The sequence below is a fragment of the Carcharodon carcharias genome, chromosome 2, assembly GCF_017639515.1.
Source record: "Carcharodon carcharias isolate sCarCar2 chromosome 2, sCarCar2.pri, whole genome shotgun sequence".
Classification (NCBI taxonomy): domain Eukaryota; kingdom Metazoa; phylum Chordata; class Chondrichthyes; order Lamniformes; family Lamnidae; genus Carcharodon; species Carcharodon carcharias.
The window spans coordinates 19,707,367-19,733,782 of NC_054468.1; the positions used below are offsets into that span (position 1 = coordinate 19,707,367).

Sequence of the window (26,416 nt, forward strand, 5' to 3'; positions counted from 1 at the left end):
GGCCTGGGGCAGAAGCTAATCTAATATCGGTGTGTTGGAAGTTTGCTTGTTATAGGATCGAGAAGTATTTGCTTACCATGTGAACAGGGCAAGATGCGAAGCTTGTCACCTTCTTCATACTCATCTAGACAAATAGCGCACACCTCATATTCATCACCTGCAGCAATACAATGGAATGGTTATACTCTGCTGCTCTAATGATGACAAATGCTACTTGTGTAAGGCTGTTTGAACATGAACTATTGTGCCATTATTATATTAAAAATGTCTCAATAGTCATTAATAGGCATTAGACCTTTCTCAGGATTTATTTAACAAGCTGAGTGACATTCTGTTTATACAGCAGGTCCTCTCTTGGGGCACACTGAATAGAACCAGACAGCACACACTGATATTTAATCTCTAGGCCTGAGAATTGCAAACTTGTAGATAGCTCATGCTCCTTGCTTGTGTCTATGGCAAAAGATCATTTAGGTAAATAGTGGGTATGCCACATTTAAAGGGCCAGGCCTAGCTGCCGTCCACTAACAGCAGAAATATGTGATACTCATAATTGTTCTCCACTGGCCATTTACCATCCTATAATTGTTAATAACATCAAAATACTGCGGATGCCAGAAGTCTGAAATAAAAGCAAAATGCTGGAAATACTCAGCAGGTCTGGCAGCATCGATCAGAAAGCGAGAGGTGTAACGGTTCTGGTAATTGATCTTTCATCAGGACAACTGTGAAATCTTCACCCCCCTTCCTTTGCAAGCCATAAGAGATGGAGAGGCTGAGACACAATGCATCATGTTAGTAAATAATAACTTCACAATCAGTCTATAAGAAACTCCTGATTTCTGTTTAAATTTGGTGCAAATTCAATCGTAACAAACACTGACGAATTTAACTAAAATCACTGCTATGATTTTAGGGTTTGGGAACCAGTCTTATGATAAGGTGCTCCTCTAAAGTGAAAGATTTCACTGTGGACCTTGGCAGCAGTCTGTGCAATATAATTTTTGTATCTCACATCACTGCTGGACTTTTAAACAGAACATTCTTACAGGCAAAAAAAACTATATTGTGAGATGCTGCATCAACTTCATTATTTCGAGAAGCGTCCAAGAGTCAAACTGCACAGAAACCCCCAAATAGGGAGGCAGCATCCCTTTATGTTGTTCTTTGATTTCTCTTTTGGCTAGGACACCGGCATCTTTTTAAAATTATTTTTTGTTTTAGGCCTTATTTAGTGATATCACTTCAAAATTGCCTACTAAGAGCATGCACTTTATTTATATACAGTATTGTCAAATGTTGGGTCGTTCTAATGATTCAAAGTTCTCTTTTGTGGGAGAACTAGAAACATTTATACTACAAACTGGGATTAATATTTTTATTAAAAATGAGCATAAGTCAATAAATTGAAAACAATGTTATCCTTTTGAAGTACTGCAGGAAGCCTCTTCCTTCAACAATTAAGAAATCTACACACAATTGGGGTGGGGGTGAATTATTATGCCAGCCACCCAGTGCCTTACACCACCTCTCGGGCTTTTCTGTTTGACATGACCCAGCTTATATGTCTGTTTGGTGAATTGTAGAGTGCGAACAACAAAAGGACATTAAATGAAGTACTTCCTAGCATTTCATTTATGACAGAGATTTAAAAGCTTTTAGATTTTACCCAATGGCAAAGTGATTAAATTAAGGATTTTAAATCTCAAAACGTTTTCATGTTTTCAGCCTGGCATCATATACTGTGACAAGATGCTGGAACAATTTACCATCCACCCACCCCCTCCACGCCACAAGGCAGGTAACCCTTAAACAGTCCCATAAATGAAGAACAACTTGAATTTATATAGTGCTTTTATAATGAATAAATAGTCCTTTATAATAAATAAACTACTTGAACTGCATTTGCTATTAGGTAGGGAAATGTGGCAGCCATTTTGCACACAGCAGGATGTGACAACCTTGATGAAGTCAACCACCTGAAATGATAACTATCTCTCTCCACAGATGCTGTCTGACCTGCTGAGTATTACCAGGATTTTGTAATTTTATTTTGTATCTCTATCATCTGCAGTATTTTGCTTTTAGTTTATAACTGATGACATGTTTAACAAAGAAATTACCAGCACCCAACTCTCCTCAAACAAAGCCACTAATCATTTGAAAAATCGCTTGTAAAAGCGAGAGAAAAGTGCGTATACAAATATTATTGCAAAATGGGAAATTTATAGCTATGTAATTTCCTTTTGATGATCTTTCAGAAACCATAGCTAGTTTATCAGTCATGGACAGTGCTCCATTTCAGTGATGCTGCAATTTTAATTGGTGACGAATCAATTCAAGAAACTGAGAAAACATTGCAGATAAAGGTCAGTGTGATCTGTTCTGGAAGTCTAACAAATTTAAATGGTTGATTTTTACAAGGATAATTCCCAGCCTCCTCATTAAAAAAAAGACCCAGAGCTGGATGAAGTGACTTGCTTACTTGCGATCAACCAGAGAAAGTATTAGCATTCGGCCTAAATGGTTCACAGGCCAGGTAGACAGAGTCATAATACAATTCCTCAACCTTGGCCAGTGTCAACTTGACAGAGTGATAATACTCCCACCTCAGTCACAGGGTCATGGTTTTTCGAGATCAGAATAGTTAAGATACATTTCCTTTCATTTCATTTCTGGGGTCAGGCTTCAATTCAGCCTAAACTGATGAAAATTTTCCTTATATGTTGGTGCCTCATATCCTTCACGAGATGAGTTTCAACAATTTTTAAAGTAGGCTTGTGACTAAAAAAAATCTTTTCCAAAATCTCTTTGTAGACTCCACCACTTGTTCTTTTCTGAGTTGTGTCCAGTTCTATGCTGCAGTTATTAAAGCTGCCATTTCACTTTTACTCATTAACTTTGAATATGGGGTGTCTAAACAAAATAATTTACAAATTGCCTCAAGGTTTTATTTGTTTGAGAAAAAAAAAGCAATATTGATTGAAAACCATTAAAAGAATAGATGCACAGAACAGTCACACCACAGTATGCTCAGACACACACTTCTCTGAATTTACAAATGGCAAATCTGCGATGTTGGTTGAGGATTTAGAAAACTCCCTGCGGGCAGATGGTTACACCGTAACATGGAACAGGAAGAAGGAACACCCACTGTCTGGAGAATGGCATCAGGTACCAGGAATTAACATTAAGATGATATCTCACCACCAGAACCTATTTCAAACATTGATAGATACTCAGGCCCTTTTTAACGTCAAACTTTGAACAAACCTAGCACCAAGGTGAAGGAAGAAGTGACAAACACCACTGTTGAGGAGTAAAAGTAGAGCGGAAACTCTATCTTGGACTTTTTACACCAGTATTAGCCATACTCCATGTGGAATGAGCTGAACCAACAAAAAATGTTGGGGAATTATGAACGCAGATCTGCTTCTATCACTGCTTGTTTGTCCCTACAACCACACCACCCCCCCCCCTCCACCTCTTTGTCTCTCTATCTCTCCGCCCCCCACACACACACCTTAAACCAGCTTATATTTCAACTCTTTCTTGGACTCGAACACAAGTTCTGTCGAAGGGTCATGAGGACTCGAAACGTCAACTCTTTTCTTCTCCGCCGATGCTGCCAGACCTGCTGAGTTTTTCCAGGTAATTCTGTTTTTGCGGTGATTATGTTACTGGACTCATCAAGAGGCCTGAATTTAATGATCTAGGGATGAGAGATCAATCCTACCCACGACAGCTGGGAAATTTAAATTAATTTTAATAAATATGAAATTAAAAGCTATCAGCAATGGTGACAACAAAGCTCCCAGATTATTGTACAAACCCATCTGGTTCACTAATGACCTTTAGGGAAAGAAATTTGCCATTCTTAACCAGTCTGGTCTACATGCGACTCCAGACTCTCAGCAATGAGGTTGACTCTTAACTGCCCTCAAAGGGTGTAAAGGGCCCAGCAAACTGCAGTTATATCAAACCGTTGTGAAGACCATTAAATATGAGAGCGAGCAAACCACCCAGCATTGACATTCCAGCCCAGTTGATCTCTCAAAATCCCCCTCACAAACATCTGGGGACTTGTGCTAAAATTGGGAGAATTATTACACAGATTAGGCAAGCAGTAGCCTGACATAATCATACTTCCGCCAACATCCCAGACTCCTCAGTCATCTGGATACATCCTGTCCCCTTGGCAGATCCATTAGAGGTGGCAGAGTAGTGGTATGCAGTCAGGAGGAAAACTTAGAAAATAGGAGGAGTAGGTCATTTGGCCCTTCAAGCCTGCTCCATCATTCAATATGATCATGGCTGATCCTCTATCTTAATGCCATACTCCTGCACTCCCCCCATACACCTTTAGAATTCAGAAATCTATTTCCTTCTTAAATATATTCAGTGACTTGGCTTCCACAGCCTTCTGTAGTATAGAATTCCATAGGTTCACCACCCTCTGAGTGAAGGAGTTTCTCATCTCAGTCCTAAATGGTCTACCCAGTATCCTGAGACTGTGACCCCTTGTTCTAGACCCCCCCTGCCCCAGCCAGAGGAAACATCACCCCTGCATCCAGTCTCATTGCACAATACCAAATCTAGGATAGCCTGTTCCCTCGTTAGTTTCGCAACCTACTGGTCTCAAAAAAAATCTCATACTCCAGGAATTCATCTGCCACAGTATATTGCTAATTTGGTTTGTCCAATCTATATATAGATTAAAGTCACCCATGATTACTGTAGCACCCTGTTAAATTCATCTCTAATTTCTAGTTTAATGCCATCTTATCACTCCTGTTCGGAGGCCTATAGAGAGCTCCCATTAATGTTTTCTGCCCCATGTTGCTTCTTAGCTCCACCCAAACTGATTCCACATCTAGATTTTCTGAGTCAATATCCTCTCTCACTATCGCACTGATTTTATCCTTGACTAACAACGCCACCTCCTTATCCTTTTTGCCTGTCCATCCTATATATATATACATATATATATACATATATATATATATATATATATATAGAATACCCTTGGATATTCCGTTCCCAGCCTTGGTCACCCTGCAGCCATGTCTCCTTAATCACAATCATATCGTACCAGTTTACATCTATTTGCGCTGTTAATTCATCTACCTTATTGCAAATGCTCTGTGCATTCAGTTACAGTGCCTTTAGACTTGCCTTTTTAACAGTTTTACTTTTTTTTGTACTATGGCCCTATTTGCTGCTAGCCCTAGTTTCCTCTGCCTTCCACTTTTGCTTTCTACTTTTCTGTCTTTCATTCCTATCTTTGTTTCCTTCTCTTGTGTCTCCCGGCTCAGGTTCCCATTCCCCTGCCTGTCTAGTTAACCCTCCCCCACAGTACTAGTGAATACCCCTGCAAGGGTATTGGTCCTAGTCTTGCTGGGATGTAACCTGTCTGGCTTGTACAGGTCCCATCTTCCCCAAAATCGGTCACAATGCCTCAGGAATTGAAATTCCCTCTCTCCTACACCATCTGTCCAGCCATGCATTCATCTCGTCTATTCTCCTATTCTTGATCTCACTAGCATGTGGCACTGGGAGTAATCCTGAGATTACCACCTTTGAGGTTCTGTGTTTTAAATTTATTTCCTAGCTCTCTATATTCGGCTTTGGACCTCATCCCTCTTTTTACTTATGTCATTGTTACCGATATGGACCACGACCTCTGGCTGTTCACCCTCCCCCTTCCGAATGTTCTGCAGCCATTCTGTCTCTGGGAGTCCTCAACATTGACTCCCGACCACATGAAGTCTCATGGCATCAGGTTAAACATAGGCAAGGAAACCTCATGTTGATTACCATTTAGCATGCTCCTTCAGCTGATAAATCAGTACTCCAAACTGACGGTGCTGATAAATCAGTACTCCAAACTGACGGTGCTGATAAATCAGTACTCCAAACTGATGGTGCTGATAAATCAGTACTCCAAACTGACGGTGCTGATAAATCAGTACTCCAAACTGACGGTGCTGATAAATCAGTACTGCAAGCTGAAGGTACTGATAAATCAGTACTCCAAACTGACGGTACTGATAAATCAGTACTCCAAGTTGAACATAAATTGGAGGGGTAGCAAGGGCATAGCACGTACCCTGGGTGGTGCACTGCAATGTGTATCACCAAGAGTAGCTTGGTAGCAACCCTACTGACTGAGCTGGTCAAGTCCTAAAGGAGAGATATATGACAGGCTATGTTTGTGGCAGGGGTGAGAGAACCAACATAAGGGGAAAATCTATCTGACTTCACCCTCACCAATCTACCTGTTACAGTTGCATCAGTAAAAGCTAAAATTCCCCATCCAGATCAAGTTCTATATAAACATGCTCCACCTTCTTTAGTGACCAATTGAAGAAATGGCCACATTACAAGAGCTACAATAACTGCTTCCAAGAATAATGGAGCACTATTATATTGTGCAAAGAATAATACTATGCTGTACTAAAACCCCACTGATTAGATGCAGATTTATTTTAACTACGTGTCAAAGTAGTTTTATCCTATAAATCGAGCATTACGTACGAGGTTGATGGACGCCTTATTGGATACAACTGCACAGGAAACCTGTATAATTCACTTGGAATATTGTCACTCCAGTCTGTAGTGCCCTTCACTTCTGGCGTGAAAATTGTATTTGAATAATTATACATTGTTACTCGTAATTTGTTTTGTTATTTTTGTAAACAGTTGAACAAATTTATTTTGTTCACCAAAGCAGACCAACACAAAAACATCCCACTATTTGCTGCTCTATGAGATTGTAATTGTAAACAATTATACAGAGCATACATCACATTTGTATCTGACCTCAAAGTAACCATGCCAAACAATTTTAGGATAAGCTACCTTTTCTCACTTTACAGCTTCTGGTTCCTTATCCTTCTCCCAGCCAGAAAAATACTATTTGAATCACTGCATTTTCAAATCTTGATTAATGCAATGATGTTCAAAACTTTACCCAAATAGGAAAGATTGCTAAAGAAAGTATCTTTGGATGGTGTGCAGTTTTGTATCAACTCAGAACTCTTCTCAAGCTGCCTAGTATTTGCTGGAATGGGAAACAATGGAGCTGGCAAGCAGTAATGGAAGGTTGCAAAGATTCTTTTGTTATTGTCTCGTTATGATGAATTACTCACTGGGAGAAATGAATAACATTACCAGTTTCAGCACATACATAACGGCTGGAAGTAGCTGCTAAACAAAGGGTCTAAGTGCCGACATTAAAGCCATTAGAACACAGCTACACAACCCAATGGAGCCCAGGAGAAAGGGGAATGGATAAACATAGATTTTGATAAAGTATGAAAGGAAGAATAAGCTCATGTTTATATCAAGAATGTTGCTACTGAATAACCCTTGCTAACTGTGGTGTATGCAGAGTTCTACTGCAAAGAAGCACAGCAATCAAGATAGTCCAGGCCTTCCTTAGTCATAACTGCTCACATTTTTTAAATAGTTGTTCTTCGAATGTGAGAATCACCGGCAAGTCCAGTATTTATTGCCCAGCCCTAATTTCCATTGAGAAGGTGATGATCTTCTTGAACTCCATGTAATGTAGGTACATTTTATTTTATATTCGTTGTGGACGTCGCTGGCTGGACCAGCATTTATTGTCCATCCCCAACTGTCCTTGAGAAGGTGGTGGTAAGCCACCTTCTTGAACTGTTGCAGTCCATGTGTTGTAGGAACACCCACGATGCTGTTAGGACAGGGAAGTGCTTTCTGTATAATGGTTTGATACAACTGAGTGACTTGCTAGGCCACTCAGAGGGCAATTAAGAGTCAAACACATTGCTGTGGGTCTGGAGTCACTTGTAGGTCAGACCAGGTAAGGATGGCAGATTTTATTTAACCCCAGGTGAGCTATGACAATCTGGTAGTTTCATGATCAATATTACAAGTTAGCATTTTGCTCCAGATTTATTAATTAATTGAATTTTAATTCCACTCATGCTGCTATGGTGCGATTTGAATTCATGCCCCTGAAGCAATAGTCCAGGCCTCTGGGTTACTAGTTCAGTACTTTTAGCACTGTGCTACGTCCCATCTTGCTACTATTTCCATTAATAAACTCCCATTCCTACCTCCTTCACCAACCCTTGTGACCAACCAACTTGGTGAATTTATAGATGAACATGGAATCTCCCAGTCCCTATTAATCACCATTGCTTTGGGTTTCAAATTAGACTTGAACAGACATGCCAAGCCTATTCTCTCATGTATCAAGAGATAAGCTCTTAAAAATGCAGAGAATCTGCTGCTTTATTCTTCAAGCATAAACCAGAATAGATTATCAGTTCACTGATAAATCTCATTGATGATTTATCTAGTCCTGAACAGGTCATGGTTCTTGACAAAAACTATGGTTGGGATATTTCCAGAAGGTAGGAAATCATGCCATCGGGACTGAAAGGAGATCCTGAGCCGGCAGATGGCAAGATCCTGGGTGCCATTTTGTTGCTGGCGGCTAATCGAGAGGTCATCGTTAGGTCCAGTTGGAGGTCGCAGCCTGCTTCTCAGAGCTGTTGGCACAGAGGGCCAGCAGCTCAGTAACACCACTAATAGAGGTGGCTGTTGCTGAGGTTGCAAGGAGAAAGAGAGGGTGCTTCCATGTTGTGGTGTCCTCGAAGGCCAGGTAGGATTTTTGTGCACGTGTCAGGGTCAAGCTCTGGTGATCGGAGGGGGTGAACCCTCCATTGGCAATGCCGGAGCTGCAGGGCTAGCCACTGCCACCAGGGATCCCACTGTGGGCTATGAAGCAAGGGTCCCTGTCCTGTGGACCCACTGGGAGGTCGCCACAGTTTAGCAGTGGGTGCCCGTCCAGATGCTGATAAAATGCTGACGGGGTGGGGCTCAGGAAATGGCTGCTGCTAATTGGCCGATTAACGTGGAAGAAACCTGGAACAATTGGTTGCCCACCTCTGGTCAACAGGCAGCTGTGCCGCTTCTGTTCCTGCCCCTGAGAATATTCTGTGGCAGTGGGAAGATTTTGGGTTCCTCTCCCACAATTTCCACAGTCATTTTACAAGGCCTCCTGACTCCCAGTCCATTGCCAAAGGGCTGGTAAAATCTAGTCCTATTTTACCGCATCTGAAAACAGTTGACACAAAATATTTTTTTTTAAATCCTGTATTCCGGGTGTGATTATGGCTATCCAATTCGTTCTACTCTCCTGCACTTTCCCCATAGCCCTGCAACTTATTTTCTAAATTATAAAAGTTATCTGGGAACTAACTCCTTTCTCTACCCAGTCACTGTCGATCCAGTCTGTATCAACCATTATGCAAAGACTAAGTGATTGCTTTACACACAACCTTGGAGAAGGAGCAATGCCCACAATGCAAATTAGCACTGGGGTTGTACAAAGTAGGAATCCAGATGGAATCCAAAAAGATGTAGAACCCAGGGGTTAGTGAATTTGGAAATTTAAAGTCTGCAGTGTCAGAAGGAGATAATGGAAAGAGGAGAGAAGCACTCAGTTGATGGTCAAAGAATGTTGTTGCTCTATACTGCTTGTGTTAAACTACTGACGTCAAAACTAACACCCGGCATTCTGGGAATTGAATAGAAGGCAACGAGGACCCAACTCTCAGAATCAGAGTTAGTGCCCTCATACTGACCTCTCACAGTGAACCTGATCACTGGGAATTTCAGTAAGAGTTTCAGACAGTCACTCAAAAGCACAAAGAGTAACAGGGCAAGATGGAACTCGCTGTGAGAGGCAGCTCCAGGCTTGACAAAGCAACATCATCAGTAGACCCCGCTTTTGAATTCCTCTGCAGTCAGCTCTCTGGAGTCTAGATGCATGAGCAGGTGTGACTGATCGGCTGTGCAAAAAAAAGTTAAAAATCCTGGGTTTTCAGAGTCCTCTCAAGATGGATTGAATCTCTGAGAAATTGCACTTCTTACTATCAATTCCTGAGAGTCGGTGTTTGGGGGAATACCTTTGTACACTATGGCTTGCCATACTCATGTGACCACTGTCATCTTTTGTAAATGAAGGTTTTTAGGGTAGTAACCATTTTACACACCACATGGAACATGGTGTCAGGAGCGTGTGGCTAGGATTGAGTGGATTTTCTTAGCTGTAAGAGTCAGCAGCTGTAAAAAAAAAAAAGCAGAGAATAATCAAAATAAAAGCCCTGTGGATGCCAGCAATCTTAAATAAAAACAAAGTGCTGGAAAAAGCAAAGCAGGTCTGGCCGCATCTTTGGGGAGAGAAACAGAGTTAACATCTTGAGTCCAATATGAATCTTCTTCGGAATTAAAACATCAGTCTGCAACTTTGTACAGGACATTGATGGCTGGGTGAGACATTATGGCTTTCAATATTCCAGTACCTGTTCCTATGGAGATGAAAGGGGATTTAAGACTGAAGTGGAAATTGTTCTAGTCCCAATGACAAAAGATTGTCACAGAGTTGAATAAGAAGCCTGAAAAAATAAGAGTAGCAACTCTGATCTCAATGCTGGGGAATGAGTGCTACAAGCTGAATTGCGCCCTGGACCTCACTGAGGAGCAGAAAAGCCAGTCTTGTAAAATTTTGGAGGCTTTGAAGACCCACTTTGTGTTCTCTACTGTGATTTATGAACTCTACTTGTTTATCCTAGAACCCAGGAAATGAAGGAGAACATTGATCAGTACCTGACTGTACTGAAACGTCTAGCCGAATCTTGAGAGTTTGGGCAACTAAAGGATCATCTCAGAGATAGGATTATCTTTGGAACAAGCGATCCTGCCATGACAGCACATCTGTTGACAGAAGAGAAACTTACTTTCAAGAAATCAAATGACATGTACAGAAACTCTGAGGTGCTTAATCATCAACTGAAGAATATTGTTGGGAGAACTGACAAGGCTTTGGACTGTGTTGAGAGTAGTCAGTAGTTTGCCACAAGACAATGAAGAAAAGGAAGGACAATTTACAGAAGGGCCAACAGAAAGATCAAGGCCAGATTACTGGATATAAATACTGTGCAGACACCACAAGAATGAAAGTAAGCATATACAACATGGGGAAAGCAGTGCTCTAACTACAAGAAGCAGAATCACTTTGCACTCAAGTGTTTTGCTGGGTAGGAGAAAAAGCAAGCCTATAGTTGCTTTGGAGATGGTGTACGATGATTCCGACGTGTCACTCTACAACCTAGAGCAGTTAGGCACCGTCAAGTCTCAAGGTAAAAATGATTTATGACTGCTGGAATGATGACTGCAGGAAGAGAGTATCAGTGAATGTGAAATGTCAGATAGACACTGTTGCTATGTGCAACATCATAAGCTTTGCAGACCTGTGTGAAGTTGCTCAGATGGTGATAGAATGGTGAAAGTTATGTGATAGAATGATGCTCACCTCAAGAGGACAAACTAAGCTGAGAGCCCAATTAAATGGGAAGAAAGAAGATCTGTAGTTTCAGGTCGTTGACACTAAGCGAAATCCCCTCACCTCAGCTGCAACAAGTCAAAAGTTTAGATTGAACTCTCCAAATACCAGAAAATTTTTGCAGTGTTTTGCATTGCACCAAGCCATTGACTGCTGACAAATTACAAGGATGTTTTCACAGATCTTGCATGTCTTCCTGGTGAATATCATCTTGAGGTAGAGTAAGAGACCAACTCAGCATCTTCTGAGGGGAGTTTCAGCTGTCCTCAAGTCCAGCTTAAAAGATAAGTTGGAACAGCTTGAAAAGTTAGGAATAATGAAGAAAGTGAACTCCTAGAGACTGGATTAGCTGCATAGCAGCAGTGAAAACACCTGGAAAGCTGAGTGTGCACAGATCCAAAGGACCTCAAATAAAGGTTTGAAACCATCTCCCTACCCAGTGTCAACCATTGAAGAAACTTTGCTGCAACTTGCCAAAGCACAAGTCTTTACTATCCTAGATGTGAAGGATGGATACTGGCAAGAGAAGTTGGATGAAAGAAGCAGTTTCCTGACTATGTTTTGGATGCCATTTGGGAGGTACAAATAGTTGTGCATGCCATTTGGCATTTCCACTGCTCCAGAAGAGTATTAACATAGTTAGCATGGGATTGTGTTAGGAAAGAGATAGTATAAGTATGTTATATTTGTATTTGTGGGTGTTAGAAATGAGTTTTAGCTTTAAAGTTTAACTTTGATTTGTATTTCTGTATCTGTATTAAGAGAGGTCAAATGCAGTTTTAGTTTCACTTTAAAAGGCTGCTTGCATTCTTAATGAGGAGTTTACAACTACTACAAGGTAAAGGCAAACATACAAGAGTAGAAAAACAGTGCTGTTGCCTAGCAACAGGACAGGGGGGCAGATCTCCCACAGACATACATACAGAAGAGTCAGCAGTTTGATTTGGAAGCTGTTGGAGTTCAGCTAGTTTTGGAGTTGCTGCCAGGAGAGATTGGAGCAAAGGGGACAGATAGAAGTCCCAAGCTAAAGAAAACCCCGAAAATCCAGGAGTAGAAGAGGGGAAAGTCCAAAGAAGACATTATAGTCAAAGGAAGGACATGAACCTGGGAAAAGGTCCTGTTAAGTGAAGTTAAGAGTGAGGGGCAGAGCGAAAGGCTCGAATCTTCAGATTTAAAGTGAGAACAGCTTGCAAAAAGCAAGAAAGTTCAAAAAGACAAATGAAGGTCTGTAATTCTTTGCTATGGGCATGTGAAGCAGTGGTGTACTGTTAAGGCTGAATTGGTGAGAGTGCATGGAAGACTGCATGAATGCATGTGGTGACCCAGGGAAGAGGAACATCAAAAGGAGGAGTTCGAAACCCTGGAGGCAAACCCTTGCAAGAGGTATATGGGAGAAAGCTTCAGTTTGGGAGAAGATTCCAAGGCGAGGCCTTGGAGAGTGGAGATTGGAAACCCTCGTGTGAAGGACAAAATTCAGTGAGACTGGTTGACTCACGGTGTGACAAGCATTTGGGGAGGTGGCATTTGTCACTTGATGTCAGAATGTGGTGTGTCTGACCACAGGGTGCCACAGGTTTACATGGACTGGGTACTTACTGTGTACATTAAAGTAAAGACAGCTTTGGTGACATGTGTTATCCTTATAAATCTATATATATTTGTAAATACAAATCTGCCAGGAGAGATTGGAGCAAAGGGGACAGATAGAAGTCCCAAGCTAAAGAAAACCCCGAAAATCCAGGAGTGGAAGAGGGGAAAGTCCAAAGAAGACATTATAGTCAAAGGAAGGACATGTGGGTGAAGGAGTATTGTAATATAGTTCATCTTTTCTTGTTGAATAAATGTTTTATTCTTTTGTCAAAAGTTCATCAGCTGACTCCTATGACTCTGTTCAGTAGGCATTCTCCACTATTTAAACAAATAAGTTAGGATCTATTAGGTTGGGTTCCAACCTGGGATCAGGTTTGACCAGGGTAATCTTAGCTGGTGATCATAACAATAGTCAATGATCTTCCAGGAGTGGAAGTGATTGTGGGTGATCTGCTAGTCAATGGATGTGGAGATATGATGGAAGAAGCCATCACAGACCATGATCAGAATCCAGTGAGACTGCTAGAGAATACTCTCCAGATGAACCTGAAGGTGAACAACAAAAAAACGCAAATAAAGATGATTGAACTATATAGATCCTAAGTAAAGTTATGTAATGACAGTGAAAGGATGTCATCCTGAACCTAATATGGTGAGAGATATAACAGAGATGCAGCAACAAACAGATGCAAAGGAGATTCAACAACTTTTAAGGATTTGTGCACCACCCTAGTTCTTGCCGAATTTGTCATCAGAGTATGAACATCTACACAAGCTCACTGCAAAGGATGTTCAGTGGTATTGGGGCACAGATCAAGAAGCAGCTTTTATTCACATCTAACAACTAGTGACAACAACGCCAGCATTGATGTACTGTGATGTGAATGACACAGTTACCCTGCAGTGTGACGCCAGTGAAAACCCTCATTCAGCAAGGACAATCAGTTGTGTTTGCATCCAGAGTGTTAAAGCAAACTGAACGATGCTATGCACAGACTAAGAGTGCCTGGCTATTGCCTTTGCTTGTGAGCATTTTATCAGTACTTGTTTGGGGGAGAGAAAATGAAAGTAGAATCTGACCACAAACCACTTCAAAGCATCTTTCTCAAACCACTTCCATCCACTCCAAAGCACCTGCAAAGAATGCTACTTCATTTACAGAGATATAATTTGGAAGTGGAGAACAGGCAAGGAAAGCAGATGTACATTGTCGATATGCTGTCAAGAGCTGCACTCCCTTAGAAGGAAGTTGATGATGTTAGTACAGAATGTGAAATCTTCCAGATTCAATGGGAAGCAACAGCATGACCTGCTCTGGAAGTCATCAACCCAGCATAGACATTGAATCTAACGGACAAGCATCTTGTTCTGACCAAGCAACCTACACAATGAGATGCAACTCTCCAAGTGCTACAGGGATTAGCGATGAAAGGAATGCCTGAAACCGTCAAGAACACACCTGTTGTTGTAAGAGAGTATTGGACACACAAAGATGAAGTGATTGCCCTAGAAGGAACTGGAGTCATTATCCCTAAAGTGATCAGAAAAGAGATGCTGAAACGCATCCATTCAAGCCATCGAGGAATTGAGTCTAGTCTGAGGAAGGCAAGAAAAGTGCTCTACATGCCAAACATGAGCAATGAAGCTGAGGATCACATTAGCAGATGCAGTGCTTGTAATGAACATCAAGCTAAGCAAGCTGAGTAGCTGCTCATGACTCAAGACACCCCAGACAGACCATGGATGAAGCTTGGAATAGACAGCTTCACTCTGAAGGAAGATTATCTCGTCACTATCGCCTACTTTCCAGACTACTGGGAGTGAGACCAGCTGATGTCAACAACTATCAGTGAGACTGTAGAATGCCTGAAAGCACACTTCAGTTCTCATGACATTCTTGACATTGTAATGAGTAACAATGGCCTTCAGTTCACGAGTGAAGAATTCATGCACTTGATGAATGATTGGAAAATTCAGCGCCACACATCATCTTCACACTATCACCGGTCAAATGGAAAGGCTGAGGCAGTGGTGAAAATTGTCAAAAGGGTGATCAAAAATAAAGTAGATCCAGCACAGATGCGTACAAAGTAATCTTAGAGGAGAAACACAACTGGGTAGAAAGTAGTCCAGTCCAGCAATTAATGTCATGCCGCACCCAGACTTCTCTTCCAAAAGCAGAAACAACCACTGAAACCATAAATAGTAACAGGAGTGAGTGACAAGATCAAAGTGAAACAATAGAAAGACAAAGTTCACTTTGATAAAACTACCAAATCATTACCAGAGTTGACAGAGAGCTGGTCCAGAGTGCGAACATTGAATGCACTCAATAGAAGTAAGCCTGCCCACTTGGTAACTTGGAGTCTGTGCAGAACACTTATCACCTCGAATGTACACAGTGAAAGAGTATTATCAGACATACTGTCGCAACTGCAGACATCTACATGCTCCTTCTCAGCAGACATTCAATTCCAAATAACCTAGATCAGCCAATTTGCATTTAGATTGGTGAGCTTATTGCTCTGTTAAGGCATTTTCTCACTAGAGTGACCAAGTGGTTCAATCCCCATTAAATGTATCTGGTGTAAATGCTGGACAGCATTCATGTGCTCTAGGGCACGGCTCAGTGGATGATTTTAGGATCACACTGAGAAATATGTAGGAGAATGTCTGGGTAAAGTGGCCTATTTTCCTTTTTGAGGAAAGCTGATGAGGAAGAGTTAATTATGCCAAGTGAACAAAGAACTGAATGATCATCATCCCCAGAGGTCAACCAGTCCCCAACAAATGTAACAGATCAGCAGCAACACTTGCTATGGAAACGATATTCCCTGGAAAGGCAACATCACCCCAGGAACTAGCAGACACTATACAAATATTCAATAGCAACTTGCATGTGTACCATTAGAAGACCTGAACACTAAAGATTGTGCGTGCAATGCATGTAGGGACAAACTAGAATGAACAATTTTTTGTTCAAGTGTGATGATTAACCATGCATGTTGGTAACTTGCAAGTGATAGTGCATGCAATTTTTTCCCTTTTTATGAAAAAGGGATGTGTTTGGAGAAGTACCTTTGTACACTGCGGCTCACCATACCCATGTGACTTGAGTCATCTTTTGTAAATAAAGGTTTTTAGGGCAGTAGCCATTTTACACACCACATGGAAATGTCCATATGTCTGTTTAGAATTGCAACCCAACATAGATCCATAACATTTACAGCAAAGGTATGTCACAACACGAACCAAAGAACCAAATCCCAGCAATCAATACACTCATCAAATCTGTAGCATGCATATGTTTACAGGCTTGAGAACGGTCAATTGTGAAGTATGCCTAATATCAAAGAAACAAGATCCTTTCACTGGTGACATTTAGTGTGAAAATCTTGCTAAAAAGCTGCTTTCATTCTAATTAATCTGGAACATCCAATTTGGATTTAGCTTGGTGAGCTCACTGCTCTGTTAAGGTATTTTCTCACTAGAGTGACCAAGTGATTCAATCCCCACTAAATGTATCTGGTGTAAATGCTGGACAGCATTTATGTGCTCTAGGGCACAGCTCAGTGGGTGATTTTAGGATCACACAGAAATATGCAGAAGAGTCTGGGTACGGTGGCCCATTTTCCTTTTGGAGCAGTCTTTTTGGTTATAAGTTGGCGTTCACCAAGCTTTTGGCAGAAGGCCTTTCTGACAAAATGGCTGCCGAACTAACAACTCAGAAGAAAATTGCAGATTACCAAAGTAGACTAATTGTTTGAACTATGCAGGAATAAAACAGAATGCAAAAACAAGCAGTTAATAGTGAATGTATTAAGGCCAGAATAACTGAATTTCTTTGGTTTTTAAAAAAAGTTTTAAAAGATACATTAAAAAGAAACTCAATTAAACAGCTATGTAAAAGGAAGAGAGCCCTTACCAATGTTATGAGGAATGTCAACACAATGGGAAACTGATTACTATCCCTACGCTGTTTTACATGTTCTCCAGTTACTGTGCATTCTTGCTTCACACCTGATGAGACAAATCACCATTCCGACTTTCTGCTCAATTCTCAGAAATGTCCCACCAGGAAGTAGGAAGAGGGTGCAGGATGAATTCTAACCAATCTGCACTTTGGCTGCAGGGTCACTTGATTCTTAACTTCTGCTCATCACATTAACCTCTTTCACTGCCTCAGCCACACTGCAGCAATTTGTGTTATGTTATTAAATTCTTGCCAGCTTAGAAAAAAAGCACTTTTCTGAATTAAAAAAAGGCTCTTGTGATCTGGGCTTTACAGGCCAGTTTATATTGATTACCCATCCCAAGCTGCTTAAAGAAGCTCGTACTAGGCTTCTCCTTGACTATATAACAGTGTTAGGTAGTGAACGCCAAAATTATGACTCAGTGACAAAGAAAGAATGATATACGTCCTAATCAGCATGGTCCATGACTTGGAAGGGAATGTTCAGGTGATGGTGTTTGCACAATATTGCACTTCTTGTTCATGCTAGCAGGAGCATGTACACATAAAATGACATACAGGCTATGTGGTTTCTCAGCTGCATCACAACAACAATTGTAGTGTGCTCATATCCTCATTTTGCATTAACATTTACACTGTAGGATTAACGAATACAATATTATTACTACAAGTTTACCAAGAAATAATTCCAAAGTTAATACTGTGAATTTCCACACCTGCCCCTTTTATTTATAGAAAAGGGGCTGTCTACCAATCAGCCCTCAAATCTACATTGTTTGAAGCTACCTTTCCTGATGCATGTTTCACTCTTTATAAGAAATTTAAGACCAGTCTTACAAGTCTATGAAACAGCATTACTGATATTAAACAAGAGCTTGATTTCTTTACCCTAACTCTATCTAAGGCAGAAGAAAGATTACAGCATAAGCAGATATTAATAGTAGAAGAAATAGACGTACACTAACTGTGTCTCATTCAAGCAATAAGTTTTCAAGCAGTATGGAATAGACACATTCTTTTGTCATGTCCAGTAAAAGGCATGTCATTTACATAACTTTACATGACATGACACTGTTTGTATGGAAGCTTCTGGAACTGCCTTTATTTATTTAAAAATGAAATGAATTGTTAAGATGGCTGCCTAAGGAGTGAGGTGAGCTTTGCGACTTCAATCCAGACTATCAAGCTTCCAGAAAGTTCTGAATTGAATCATATTGGCCTTCCCCTTCGATGGAAATGCCTCCTATACAGTCCGCCTCTGTGGATTTCAAGCCCGTCATTGTTTGAAGCTTACTTTGCGAGTCCATTGAAGGCAGGGGCTTTTCCCACTTCACTTGTAGTCCAAGTAAGTTCAGATAGCTGGGGGTCAGATATCAGGATTACTTTGACAAGAAGAATGTTCAACAGGTTATGAAGACAGGCATTCATCATAAACTTGTGGAAAGGGAAGGTGTAGAGAAGAAAAATTCAATAGTGTTACAGACAGGAGAAATAAACTGAAACTCCAATTCCCTTCCCTTCTGTCCATAACCAGTGTGGTTGTATCAGGAAGTCTAATTTTTTCACAGGAATCAGGCTGGGAAGCATTTTTTTCAAAAATACTTTTAAGACTCGGTTCTTAAAAGGCAAAGGTGGCACAGCCTTTTTCTGCAGCTGTTGTCTTATTCAGTGCTGTTTTGCAGGCTGCTCCCAGGTCACTTCTGAGTTTTGCGATAAAAGGATTTCAGTATCAGGGAACCAGTTTCAGTCACACAGTGAACAGCCAAGAGAAGGTAGGTGGTGGTCGTTCATATTTAACTTGTGGATAACTGGCCTCGTCAGCTTTCCCTTGGTACATTGCAAACCTGGAGACAGAGCGTAGGAATCCATTGACTCTGATTTGGAGTAAGTTTCGAGTGTATGAATAAGTAATCCTCTTTGTTAAAACAGCCTGCTGCTGGTACTTTTAAATTAGCCACACACTGACAGGGGTTTAGAAACACATGCATCAACATTTTCAAAAATAAACCACACTAATTATGGACAGAAGGGAAGGGAATTGGGGTTTCAGTTTCTCTCTCCCCTGTCTGTAACACTATTGAATTTTTCTTCTCGCTACACCTTCCCTTTCCACAAGTTTATGATTCTATTCCAGCAACATGAAGAAATACTGAATATATGAAAAAAAAGTGCTATTCAAGATGTCTGTCTAACAAAATATATTTCAATTAATTAGTACCACCTAGCTGGTTGACAGTGGAGAGGTGTTGACGGAGGATGGTGTGGTCAACCATGCCAAAGGTGACAGCCAGATCGAGTAGAAAAAGAGGGAAAGTTTACTTTTGTCACAGTCACATAGGATGTCATTTGTGACTTTATAAGAGCTGTTTTGGAACTGTGGCAGGAGCAGAAACCTGATTGGAGGGTTTCAAACATGGAGTTCTGGGAAAGATGAGACGGATTTGGGAGGTGACGACACTTAAAAGTGAGGTTGGAGATGGGAAGTAGTTTGCAAGGATGGTGGGGTCAAGGATTGTTATTTTTGAAAAGGGTGATAATAGCAGATTTAAAGGAGATGGACATCACCTGAAAAGAGAATTGTTTACAATATCAGCGAACATGGGGACCAGGAGGGGAAGTTGGGTGATCAGCAATTTAGCGGAAATAGGATCGAGGGACCAGGAGGTGGGTCTTATACACAAAACGAGCTCAGAGAGGGCATGAGGAGAGGTGGAAAGAAACTGACATGAAACAGGAGAGATTGAGAGATAAATATAAAGCAAAGAGATGTGAATAGACAGAGAGAGAGAGAAACAGACACACAGACAGTAAAGAAAGGAGAGGAAAGCAAGAACCTGCATAATGTAGCACCTTTCAATCCTTAGGATGTCACAAGCAACCAATGAAGTATTTTTGAAATGCAATCACTGTTGTTCTGTAGGCAAACAACAGCCAATTTGCATACAACTAGGGTCCCACAAAGTGCAATGAAAATCAATCACAAGTCTTAGTGATGCTGCTGACAGATAAATGTGAACCCACAAGAATTCCCCTGTTCTTCTTCAAATAGTGTCATGGAACATTTCACTCTCTGAAAACAGACAGGATTTCAGTTTAAGGTCTAATTTACACTCCAGCACATTAAATTAATTCAAAAGACAGCTGAAAGCAAAATACTGCAGACACTAGAAATCTGAAATAAAAACACAAAATTCTGGAAAAGGTCAACAGGTCTGGCAGTATCTGTAGTCAGAGAAATAAAGTTAATGTTTCGAGTCTGTATGACTCTTTTCTGACCAGGTGACCAGGGTTTTGTGTGATAACAGTGCAGGCAGAGAGATCCTAGCCTGCAAAGAGGACACACCTAAAATCTCTCTCTCCCGTGTGTAAGATTCCAGTAAATCCACAACACTAGCTAGCTGGCTTTTTCTCCATATCTCTGTAACCTGCTTTCTCCGAAAACCCCTGTCAAGAGGAAAAGGGGAAACATCACCAGTGGAAACATTGAAAAGCAAGTTTTTCAACCAGTGAACCACAGACTGAAAGTGCTGGAAGACCACCTCGTGTCATCAACAACAAACTGCAAGGAATTTGGGAGACATCAGTCAAAATCAACCTATCTAATCCTGCACTCCGGATTGGTGTTATTGAACTGTTTTATCTCACCCTTAAAATCCATAGTGTGTGTGTGTATATAGGGGTTTAAGAAGGGGTAGAGTTTAAGTTATTGAGTTAGAAGTTAGCAGTTCATATTTCTGTCTTTTGCCATTAGATAAAGACAATTTGTTCAACAGTTATTTACTTCTTAAGTTTACAAGCCTGGTGCTTGTATTTTGTTAACTTAAATTAAACAGTTAGGTACAATTGGGCAATTTGGTGGTCTAATCAAACTTTTCACATTTGTCTCGGCTCGGGGAGCAGTGGGGCTTGATATTACAGCGCACTATCCCCAGTCATGACACTTATGCATGTGCATGTTATGCTTTATATGAAACTGCTCTGTCTGAATTCTTTATTCATGCTTCATTTTTCAATGATACCTCAGAGGTTTCGAATCCTTCTCCCATGAAGAAAGTTTGGCTCAACAGAGTTCAGTCTACCATCAGCTCCAACTCCTTTCATCATTATGTGAAGTTTTATTTGGTTTACATCTTTTTAGCAATAACAACACCATTTTCCTTTTTTTGCAACTTAAAATTCCAGAAACCTGGCATCATCATTGCTTCCCTAAACCGTCGAGAACAATTTCCTTCTTACATTGGGAAAGGCAGGATCAGACTAATCTATAGTTGCAGCTGCAGTCGTGTAAGCAACTGATGTCCACATTCCTGAATTACACATGGAGTAAAGACTGCTTGTGCAAAGTAGTCACAGACATTGCAATCTGTGAATCTTGTATCCTAAATTGAGCTCCTAACTTTTAGTTGGGATGAGGTTAAGGTGAGAAAATTAGAACAAGAAATAGAAGGGTCTGGACATTGGATAAACATAAATAATGCATCTTACATTATGTTTTATATTCTTAGGATGCTTTGTACGTGGAATGCAATTGTTCAGGGTTTGGGGTCCAGAAAGAAATTTTGATGTTTCCTTTGATTTTGGAAATTTTAACCAATAATTATTCACCAATCAGGATATTAAATAGATAGATGCTAATTGCAACTGACCACCTATAAGGAACTAGCTCTGAGCTGAATGGCTTTCCACCAAGGGAATTAAAGAGAATGTGGATAGTAAGGGAAAGTGGAGTTGAGGTGAAAGATCAGCCAGTGATCTTGCTGAATGGCAGAGCAGACTTGAAGGACCAAATGGCCTACTCCTGCTCTTATTTACGTTCTTTGTATTTCATACTTACTTCAAATCTATGGCCGGGATTTTCTGGCTCCATCGTGGCAGGGCCCGCCACAGGAGGTTCAACGGCCCATCCCTGCCCTATGTGTTTGCGTTATTTTCGAACATGCGCCACTGTTGAATAATGGACACAGTGAAATCAGAGATTCCAGGTGTACAACAAGGTGTTTCAGAGGTCATCTCAATTTTGCTCGTTTGTTGGGACGCATTAGCAAGAAAATTCCAGCAACTATTGAACAGATAGTAATAATCCATTTAATTCACCATGGGAGAAGAATGCGATTGCCCCATAGAGCAACAATGTCACTGCATCAAGGAAGATTTCCTCTGGTTGACATTTTCAGTAAAATTGTAAACTTACTCAAAGAATGGGTTTATATTTTGTTAGGAATTTTGACCTAAGGAAATACTTATGGATCCATTTATGATGTTGCAACATATAGTAACCAGACCTCCCGAGGAATTAAAATAGAATAATTTCCTTACAGATGAAAAACTAGTCATTATAATACCCACCATTGTGGTGTATTACAATCTTTATTAACATCTGTAGTTTATTCAAGGTCCGATGTAGCGACTGTTAAATTCCCCTCAACCTCAGTCAGAAGGGAGCTAGGCCCGAGGACATGTAACTGGGTTACGAACCCTGTTGATCTCCAAATGAAGGATTCAAATCAAACAGAATTATTAACTTCTTCTTGAAGGCCTTTTTACAACTATTTCTTAAATAGATTGTCATTTCCCAGATATTATAAGGATCTGGGTGAAGGGGAACCCCTCATTAAATGCTCTATCACCACTAGAGAACTGGAGCTGGGGTTTGTGAGTCTTTGACACAGAAGTCTAAATGAGATGATTAAAGTTTTAAGTACACACAATTTTATCCCAATAAGAAAGCATGCAATTGTGGTGATTATACCAAAAGGTATAAATCGCAAGCTAGATAAATCCTGAAAAGAAAACATAGCTACTTGTTACAGATGTAGCATTTCAAAAGAAAGTAAGGATATCCATCAAATATTAAAGTAATATTATCTTAATCCCCCAGTGTGTGAGATTCATTCGGTTCAGAACAGGTCTGAAGTCAATCTATGAGAATCTAACAAATCTAAAAATTCGAGTTTGAGTTGAGATATTTATAATGAATTTTGGGGTAGTATAATTAATGGTTACATGGAAGATGTTCATTTGATCAATAATCGACCACCTTTAATTAGTATCCTCTATTTGGTGAAAGGACCACCCATTATAATGAAGCTATCCATTCAATTTTTAGGAAATGTTATTTTGAATTTATTCCTGAAAGCTGAACTTTACAGTCATGTTGGTCAATGTTGATTAGTCAAGGGACAGTGTTCAGCAAGGTAATAAGACTTGAGGCCTAGCATTCTTTTAACTGATTGCGATTTTAATTATCAGGAATAACAGTGTATGTGCTAACGTGATGGAAAGAACTATTGAACATGTTTTTGTATGTATTTATCAGTGAATTCACATTGCTATGAAGAGTGTTAACTTTGTTATTTTTGCAAGCTAGTTTTGACCCCTGTTAAAATATGTTTTACTGTGAGTTTGCCCAAATAACTTTTAACCTCATATTGCTATTAATTCCATTTTATTTGACCCCTCCTCCCTTCACACCAGGATGTTAAGATTCCTCAAAATCTAGGGAAACATAATAGCAGGAATTTTTCTTGGAATTCTGCTCAGAATTATGGACATCAAGATTCTATAGCTGAGTTACAGTCAAATTTCCTGCAGGCACGAAGGTCCAGGAATTCTGAATGCTATGCTTAGGCACAGGCATCCAATATCCCAGATGTACCGTGATCCCATGATTGTGTCATGATCCAGGCTTGCACCATTTATTATCATGGAACATTCCAAAACTATTCAACTATGACTGCCTATATAAGCATTTCACATGACCCTGGTTAGTCACACACCCAATTACCAATACACATCTTCTGCTTTCAATTGCACAGTTGTACTACTGATTCTGGCACTGGTGATCTTAAAGTAACAGTTGGTCTGACTGCCCTGGTAAGCCCTGCTCATAACAGACAGAAGAGAGAAGAATTGTGTTGCCATAGCCTCCGGGGCTATGGGCCAAGCGTTGGAAAATGGGATTAGTGTATTCAGATATTTGTTGACTGGCGCGGACATGATGGGCCAAATGGTTTCCTTCTGTGCTGTAGACGTCTATGAGTCTAATTTAGTTGGCCTTTGGAAATGCATGATGTATCCTTGTTACAACTTACAGCTGTGAATAGTGGTGAATGGTAGTAAACAGTAGTAACTGACAACTAAACTGCATTCAGTCGTTTACAAGGAATAGGTCAACACTTCTCCCAAGATTTGAACTTACTAATTCTCATTTCAGTGGAGTCCTGCTGTGGCCAACAGCAAAGCTTTTAGAACGTACAATGATACTTGTTCACGGTACATAACAGAAACTGGAAAAAAGGTCAACTCAAGCAGTTGTACGGTGCACTCACAGTGGACAAAGATTTGACAGGTGGTAACGAAACAGTTAAGTCACATTAGCCACCTGTTTTAAAATCATTTCTTTATTCCACTTTGCTCTCTTGGTCATCTGCAAGTTCAGACTTTATCTTTGCACTGTAAATGCTTTCTTTATCAATTAGCACAAACTGGTATAAGCAGCACAGTTCCGAATACAAATGCAGTGTCTGCAATGCCCCAAAACCTTGCAATGAACAAGTTAGCACGAAGAGTGAAAGTGCTAAAATAAAAAGGGAAAAATACTCAAAATGCCACTTGTTCAGAAGCATACCAGATATATTATAATACAGAAAATCATTTAATTATGCTATTTTATTATATCGTGTGTGTATGAGAGAGAGAGAGTGAGAGAGTGTTTGTGGGTGGGGGAGGAAGTGGGGAGATAAAATGGGGTTAGTGATAAAGAATTACATTTTTTAAAATCTTAAACTAAGTTTAAGCAACATTTGGGCAAGCTTTAAACTTGTGATTCTTAATCCTCCTTAACCGAGCCATTTTTTCAAATACCAATATACAGGTTTTATGAGTGCCTTGACCTCAATCTGCCATCTCCACACAGCAATATCTAGTGGTAAGGCTGATGCAAAGCTCTTCCCACATGCAGGTTTCAAGTCACAGATCCATAATGTGAAGTGATTCTGCTACTTTACAAACATGGTTAAAAAGAGTGATCATAACCAAGATATGCAATATAGGTGGGGTTGCACATTTAAGATTTGTCAGGCAATGATTTTCTGGCAGGTTACAGGTTTGTTTCAACTGTACAGTACATCAAAGTGTACAGACATGTTAGAGCTGATTGGATTTAAAGTAGCATGGAGTGAAACAAGATGCCAGATGTCTGGCTGTAGTACTGTACGTAAGCAGATACTGCCAGGTCACCATAATCGGAATCTGAAACGCATCTCTGACTGCTACTGTTCAAGAGGTATCTCTGGATCTCATGAGACATATGTCATATAAATGTACAAAGTGAAAGGCAGATCAGGACATTCCTAGGCACTACTAGAGTTCCATATGAACCACACTTGTGCTCATTACACAGAAAGCAGAATTTTGTACCACAATTGATTCCTCCACTCCATCTGTTCTCCCTCACCCCATCCAAGGATTCATAGTGAAAACAACAATGCTTTGAAAGATGCAAGTGAATTTACATAACATGTACTGGTTGGTTTATTTCCCTGAGTATCAAATTGCTCCATAACTCAGCAGTCAGCATTGCAGGGCAGCTACACGAAGATGGATAAACACAAAATCAATTGAGATCTGCTACAGGAGATACTTTTTGATGAGTCTGTCTCTATCCATCATATTTTAAAGTGCTTAATTGGTAGCACTTAATTTTGTGTCTGAGTAAAAGACTCTGGGTTCAAGGCCCACTCCAGAGATTTGGACCACCAAAAAAAGCTAGGCTGATACTTCAGTATAGTACTGATGGAGTGCTGCATGATGGAGATACCAACTTTTAGATTAGACTTTAAACCATGGCCCTGTACCCTCTCAGATGGACACAGAAGATCCCATAGTACGATTTCAAAGGGAAGAAGAGCTTTCCCCAGTGACCTGGCTAATATTTATCCCTCAATGAATAACTAAAAAGACAGATTAAATGATCATTTATTGCACAGCTGTTTGTGGAAGCTTGATGTGCACAATATTGTTGTCACATTTCCTACATTACGGCCGTGACTACACTCAAATAGTACCTCTTTGGCTGTGAAGAGCTTTGGGATTTCCTGAGGTCGTGAAAAGTTGCAAATGCAAGTCTTTCTTTCCCCATCCACTAAAAGTGAAGGAAGTTGCCAACTGATTCTGTAACAGCTGGTTGTACAGTCACTAAGGGCTCAGATGACATTGCTTAAAGTTGCAGTTTGAAACAAAATGCTGGTTGAGTGGAGAACATGCTGACAGAATGACCAGTCATTATGGTATCCAGTCAGTTGATTGAGGGATAAATACTGGCCAGGGCACCAAGGAGAACTCCTTTCACTCCTAAGCATGCTGATAAAGCAGAGCACAGACTTTAAAATATACCCTTGATTAAAAAAGTGAGATGTAGGAGGGTGGGAAAAAGTGTGTGTGGATCACAAACTCTGGCA

The 26,416-nt window shown here is 40.4% G+C and overlaps 1 protein-coding gene across 2 annotated transcripts in view; it reads right to left on the reverse strand.

The window, feature by feature from the left end:
- Positions 1-26,416, reverse strand: part of rnf13 (ring finger protein 13) — a 249,562-nt gene that overhangs the window by 3,971 nt on the left and 219,175 nt on the right. For both annotated transcript variants that reach the window (XM_041217099.1, XM_041217089.1), the window contains one exon: positions 77-157. In XM_041217099.1, the coding sequence (XP_041073033.1) occupies positions 77-157 (81 nt within the window). The remainder of the gene's footprint in view (positions 1-76; positions 158-26,416) is intronic.